Source organism: Camellia sinensis, chromosome 8 (assembly GCF_055761805.1).
Source record: "Camellia sinensis isolate YWXY chromosome 8, ASM5576180v1, whole genome shotgun sequence".
NCBI lineage: Eukaryota > Viridiplantae > Streptophyta > Magnoliopsida > Ericales > Theaceae > Camellia > Camellia sinensis.
Window position 1 is genome coordinate 51772654 of NC_138968.1, and position 7347 is coordinate 51780000.

Here is a 7347-nt window from a genome sequence, read left to right on the forward strand (position 1 = left end):
TTGTGTGTACCGATTACCGCCCTAAGTGATTGTGGACCGGAGCCCCGCACTTGGCTGGACTATCCGAGAATTAAGACCCTGCAACAATAAGCTCTGTTAGAGCTACCCAGCCAGGGTTGGTCGGATAATCCCTCCAATGTAGGAGTAAGTAATCGGAGAAGATGAGAGGGCCCTCTCTATGTTGGAGAAGATGAGAGGCCCTCTCTAGGTGTAGAGAGTTATGTTTAAGTGAGTATGGTTCAGCTTAGATCAGTTACCTTCAATGTGAAGTTAGTGTAGTTTATATAGAACCCTTTACTTGTTGCCCAAGATAGTTTCATGGAGCTTTAGTGCTGCCAAGTTTCCTTTTAGCATTGCCCCAGGTGAGGGATCATCTGGTAGCTGACCATGGGTGTATACACTTATTGTAACCATGCTTATAACCGATCACATTCCTTCTATCAACTGTTTCCGTGATTCTAAGGGGAGGGGACCAACTGAGGTGGTATCCTTCATGTGCTTGCATTAACAACTTTCACGTTTCTCTAACAGATCCCTTTAGCTTGGTCTCTAACGGGCCCTCTTCGAGATTGCTCGTAAAGATGGGCCAGCCCAGTATGATATCTTTGTGTGGGTTTGGCCCCTTTTGAGTTCAAACCAAGGGTCAGGTCCTGCGGCTCGACTCAATCCAACATCATGGCTGGACTCACCTTTCCACTACAGGCTGGGCCCAAATGCTTGAGGACTCGACTGGATTGTTGACGATGTAATTGAGCTAATCTGATAGGTCCACTTGCTTATCCTGCTTCTCAGGTCTTGAGTCTAATGGATTAGGCTGGCCCAAGGCTTGGGTTCGACCCATTTTATATTTAGCCCCTTCAATCATGAAACTTGACTTTGAATAGAATTGTTGGACAATCTTATGTGTACCAATGTGTTACTGTATACATCAGAAACTGATTATACCGGGATCAATATAGATATTTTGATTTTTCATAGGAACTATTTGTGTAAAGACATGAACTTCCTTTCAGTCTTGAGCAAGCAGTTATTATTATATATATATAACTGCTATATGATACCCTTGGAAAATCTTAAGGAAAACTCTTGCCTCAAAGTTATATGCATATTCCTGCTAGTACATATAAAAACAGACAAAAGCAATTAAGTGCCATACAAACATATTTTGCATTTGTAGAGTCTACCCTGCAAAATTCCTTACCATAGCTTCAATGAACAAAAGAAAGCAAAAGGGCATAGAAGAGACCCGTCCTCATCCATCAAATTCTGTTTTCTTTAGTTTTTATTTTTATTTCTAACAAAATTGAAGCATATACTAATATATAATACACCAACATGTGCATGCATGTGCATGCATTTGCAAAGACCGTGGAATTCAAACAAACTGAAACTGCATAAGAAGCTTTGAAGACTTAAGTTTCTCTCCATTTTTTTCATACAGAGGGACTGCCCTGATCCCTGGTCTCAGCTCTGAGACAGGCAAACACGTCTGCCCACCAAAGTCATCCTTCTCCGATCTGTCGTGTTCTCGTACTTCAATTCGAAGCAGAGCCAGCTCTGGAACCGTCAATGGAAATATGAATTCTTCATCCCAAACAGGTGTCCAGTCATCATCAATTACCTTCGTTTTCTTCTTGGCTTCATCTGCTGGCACTCCTACTATATAAACCTGTCATACAGTTTTAGCGGCAGATAGGTATGAATTTCTTGGCTTTCCCAACTCCACTCCACCACAAAAATATAACACAAATTGTATACATCTAAGTAGATGAATCTGAATCCTATTCAATATCAACTCTTAAAAGATACTAACACAAGCATTTGGAGTTAAAATCTTTATAGTTTGAAATTTTTCAAAGCTGTACTTGATTATTATATAAACCAATCAGCTAATAGAATGCAAAATGTGTATTATTATTACATACATTAATCAAAGTTCATCAATCATAAACCATTACATCACAAATGTCAAAAGCATTAGATTCAATAATAAATAGATCACCAATAAAAAAAATATATATATATAAATCTCCACTATTTTGTTAAGAAATAATAATATGGTGTTACTATCTAACAAAAGTCTGAGCCAAAAATTTTAAAAAACCAATGCAAATCAAAACAGGTAATAGGAAACACTAGCAAGATGAGTGAGGAGATTGATTTTTCAAGGAGATGAGTTGTTTTTAAGGCATATCTAAATTTGAACATGTTATGAAAAGTGGATAGTTTTTATTCAATTTTCACACTTTTGTTCTCAAAAACTATACTTTGACCACCAAACCACTTTTCTAAAATTATAATAAAACCCCAAATGTGTCATGTGACACGTTCGAACATAGGACGTGTGTCCCACGAAAAATAAAATAAAATAAATTTGACATGCTAAATGACGTGTCCCAACATATCCGAGGCATGTGTGTTTGACTGTCGGAAAACAGATTCTGTGACTAAAATGGAATGCCCATGGTTCATAGCATTTCCCCCCTAGGTTCTTGACTTTTACCATACTTTTACCCGTAAATTCTGAAATTCGGATAGAATCGCCACCTCCTCCAGATTAGTTTACAAAATGTGGATGTCTCACTTGGTAAAAGTCCCGTTTGGTTTAGCTTTGAAATTAGTTTTGAAAATTCAAAACCTGTTTGGTCATGAGTTTTCAAAAGTAGTTTTTGAGTTATATATTTTCAAAATAGTTTTTAGAAAATTGAATTCAAAACTTGTTTGGTTATGAGTTTTCAAAACTCAATATTGAGTTTTTTTGGGTCTTGTGCGTTTTTTTGTCTTGTAGTCAAAAATTTTGTTACAATATTATAGTTAAATTTGTTTACTTCTTTCATATACATAATCTAACTGTACATTTTAGATGCATCTAATCTAATCTATACGATAGAGTTTCACTATGTATTTACTATTTTTTATAAACGTTTTAAAAATTTTAACACATATTTTTGGTTTTATATCTAATCTTTAACATCTTTTTTTTTACTGCTTAAGTATATGTAGATCATTTACATCCAAAACATAAACCAAACAAAGCTTTAAAAATTATTTAAGAATAAGACACAGGTCTATTGAATTTAAATGTAGCTGATTTTTTTCACTAATTGAAAAATAATAACATATTAATTCCAAATAACAATGCATATTGTTTCAATTTTTTATATGAATTGGCAATAACCTTCATTACAAAGTTTGATGTCCTTAAAAAAAATCTACAAGTAAAACAATTTTATAGCAAGAAGTAGGACAAAACGACTACCTTTCATCAACATACACATCGGTGAAAGGGCTCTGAGAAATTTGCGTTTCGAGCAGAGAAAGGGCTGAAGATGAGCGAGAGAGAGAGAGAGAGAGGTTCAATTTGGGGCTCTGAGAAGACACTGGTTCGTGGGCTTGGGTTTTGGGTTTCAAAAATTGTTTGTGAAAACCCAAAACTAGTTTGGTTTTGGGTTTTGGGTTTTGAAGAATAGATTTGAAATATATTTTGGGTTTTGGGTTTTCAAAAATGGATTAAAAAATGCATCCAAACGGGCTGGAAAAATTATTAATCTTATAGTTTAACAGTCATGATCACAGAACGGTACCATATTGAGTGGGTGGGTTTTAAGTTGACTATAATATGTACATGAATCACGAGACATGCTACTTATCCTAGCAAAGCCCTCCATATTATCCTTCTTTTTTGGTTCAATGGCGATGAACTACATAATGGGGGTAGCCCTCCCTGCCCATGACCCCACCTCCACTTGGATGAAGACGGGACTTGATGCCAAATCTCTGGCACACTTACTAAGAGACTTTACCAGTTAAGCTAGCTAATGTTGGAATTAGATTTATATTAGAATAATATGTAAATCCCATGATACTTCCAATCATGAAATATTAGGAGATTTCTTTCTATATTCGTTCCTTTCTTTTTTTTCTTCATATTTCCATTTCTATGATTATATTACTCCATTATATATAAAATGCAATACCTTGATCAAAGGTAAGTCAATTTTCTCTTCATTCTTCTTGGTAACACAGAATTTTTTGTTCTCTTCTTTGTCTTTAGGGCTACTGGTGTGTTCGGTAACATTTTTTGTTGGATTGCCATGTCTCTAGCTCTCATTGTTCTCTTTTGTGTGTTGTGCTTTATTGTTCACAATGATGGATGCTACTGACGTAGTTGAGGCTACGGGTGAGGGGGCTAGCAATGCAGTGCAACCCGATGTTACTTCTCAGTCAGTTCCTGCTCATCATATCACCAGTGCTCTACTGAATGGGCAAAATTTTGCCACCTGGAGTCGCTCCCTTCGTCTGTACTTGGGTGGCAAAGGTAAATGATCCCAAGCTTACTCAATGGGAGATTGATAATTGTACTATTTTGAGTTGGATTTTCAACTCCATCGAACAATGTATTTATAATATGTTTATGTATTGTGACACAGTTCCTCGCCTTTGGAGCACTTTGACACAGATGTATGCCCATGCTGGCAATGATTCTTGTATTTTTGAGCTCCTTTGGAGAGCTTTGACACAAACGTATGCCCATGCCTGTAATGATTCTCATTTTTGAGCTAAATCAAGATATTTCCCGTGTATCTTAGGAGGCCCTAGTTTTCTCTATGGCAGAGCTTTTTGGTTACTTACAATCTCGATGGGAGGAGTTAGCATAGTACGAGTCATTGAGTGACATTCTTGTTGAGGCCGCATCTATTGTGCTCAAATGTCCTGGTAGGCAATATACTTATTAGTTCTTGATGTGTTTAAAACTTGAGTTCAAATCTCTTCAGATTTAGATTTTAAACACCTCTCCTATGCCATTTCTGTAAGAAGCGTTTGATACAATTGATAGTGGGAAGCACCACCGTCGCCTAGTTCAGCCTATTCCTTTACTTTCAGAGTCTACCCCTTCTGACCAAATGGCTCTTGTTGCCAATTCTAGATCTCGTGCTCCGCTTGGGAAAGTTGTATGCCACCATTGCGGGGAAACTGGGCATATTAAAGCCCAATGCTTCAATCCGGAGTTGAAGCAACGATTTACTCAGACTCGAACCTCTAGCCCTTCTCGTACTGCAGCTATTGTCCAGACCACGGACACATCTAATATTTCACTGGTTACAGTCCCAGATTGGGCAAATTTAGGAACAACTTGGTTCTCTCACTGCCTGAGCTCAAAGTATACCCTCATCGTCGACTACTACCCTTGCCAGAGGTACTCCTACTGCTTTTCGTGTTCGATTTGCCAAACCTACTTGGGTTATAGATTCTGGAGCAAATGATCATATGACTGGTGAGTCGTCCTTCCTCTCTTCTTCTGCCCCTATTCATAATCAGAATGTCTGTCTAGCTAATGGTTCCACTGCTTGTGTTAGTCATAAGGGTGATGTATCTCTAGCTTGTGATATTACATTGTCCTCTCTGTCCTTTGCATTCCTCATTTTGCTTATAATCTATTATCAATGAATCGACTTGCTAAGAATCTTAATTGTGCAGTCATTTTCTTACCTACTCATTATGTGTTACAGAATCTGAGTTCGAACAAAATTTTTGGCAAGGGATACGAGTGCAATGGGTTATGTTACTTCAAAGAGAACCTCCATCACCACATTCTACTATCTCGAGTCTGCAAGCATCTGTCTTACCATAGTCTAATTCTTATGTTTTTTACTTTTCAAACATTGAGTCTATGGCATGCTCGCTTAGGACATGCAAATTTTCACTACTGATGTCTTTTTATTTCTGTCATTTAATAAAGCTTGCATATTCTAAATTTCAGTGTGTGGTGTGTGAATTGTCTAAACATACTTGCACTAGTTATATTCCTCGTATGTATCGTGCTTCTAGTATTTTTTATTTAATTCACTCTGATGTTTGGGGACCATCTCCTATTATTGCTTTCGTTGGTCACCGATATTATGTGACCTTTATTGATGATCATTTGTGTTGTACTTGGATTTATCTGCTTAAAAATAAATATGATGTGTTACCTTTCTTTACTTAGTTTCTTCAGATGATTAAAACTCAATTTTGTACCACTGTTCGGAACATGCGGTCTAATAATGGAAGGGGGGAGGGGGGAACATATTTATGATGCTTTTTGTTCTCATCATAATAAAAAGGGGATTCTCCAACAGCTTATTTGCAGTTATACCTCTGATCCTTCTTTGAGGTATGATTGTTCCCAAGTTTTATTGGCACATGACTGTTCTTACAACTATTTATCTTGTCAATATGACTCCTAATCAGGTTTTGAAGGGTTTGGCTCCTGTTCAAGTACTTTAGCCGGATATCACTTTATTTTTTATCTTGCCTCGGGTATTTGGTTAGACTTGCTCTATTCAAAATAAGAGTCCTACTCAAACCAAACTTGATGATACGTTGATTAGATGTATCTTCTTGGGCTACTCTACGATGTCCAAGGGGTACCTGTGTCATGATCCTATTTCTCGTCGCTTACAGTATATCATTCTTTGGATATGACCTTTTTTGAAGATGTCCCTTTCTATGGTCCTAATCCATTATTGCAGGAACATGTCCATCATGCGTCTGTGGAGGATGTTAAACCCAATGCCCATCCTATTCACGTCTTTGACTGTTCTTCCTCATCCTCAGTGGCACCACCTCCTTCCCAGTTGCCTAAGCTTGTGTCTCCATTGAGTGCTTATCCTTTGCAAATTTTCTCTCGTCACCCTCGCACTCTGCCCCCTCCAAAGCCTCTCTGGGCATTAAGTTCAGGTATTCCTTCTCTCATAGTTTTTTTATTTATCCCATCCATCTCCTCGTTACCCTTCCAGTGATCGTCATCCTGTGTCCTGTTATAGTTGGTTTAGTACTACTAATCACCCTATTTTCCAATATCTCTCTTATTTATGATGGTCTTTCAAATTCTTACTGGGCATTTCTTAGCCATCTTGAGTTTGTGTCTATTCCTCAATCAGTGTCTGAGGCTCTCAAGCACCCCAAGTGAGTTGCCACTACGCAAACTGAAACAATTGCTTGACTTGGGATCTTGTGCCACTTCCTCTTGGCGAAATGACCGTGGGCTATAAATGGGTGTTGTGTGAAATACCTTGCTAATGGTTCTGGGAAGCACTATAAGGCGCACCTAGTTGCCAAAGGATTTGCTCAAATACCACATAAGGACTTCGGTGCTACTTTTGCTCTTGTTGCGAAGTTAACTATAGTTTGTCTTCTTTTATCCTTGGCCACAACACATTCTTGGCCTCTTTATCAACGGGACATCAAAAATGCTTTTCTTCATGGGAACTTACTTGAGACTTTTTTTATGGATCCTCCACCTGGATTTCGGGCTAAAGGAGAGTATGTTAGGAAAGTTTGTCGTCTTTGGAAATCTCTATATGG

The 7347-nt window shown here is 37.8% G+C and overlaps 1 protein-coding gene across 1 annotated transcript in view; it reads right to left on the bottom strand.

Moving 5' to 3' along the window:
- Positions 1-1073: 1073 nt before the first annotated feature.
- LOC114319822 (phosphoinositide phospholipase C 6) overlaps positions 1074-7347 on the bottom strand; it is a 24990-nt gene continuing 18716 nt past the window's right edge. Inside the window, exon 9 of the mRNA XM_082882619.1 lies at positions 1074-1669. Within this exon, the coding sequence (XP_082738745.1) occupies positions 1376-1669 (294 nt within the window). The 3' untranslated portion in view covers positions 1074-1375. The remainder of the gene's footprint in view (positions 1670-7347) is intronic.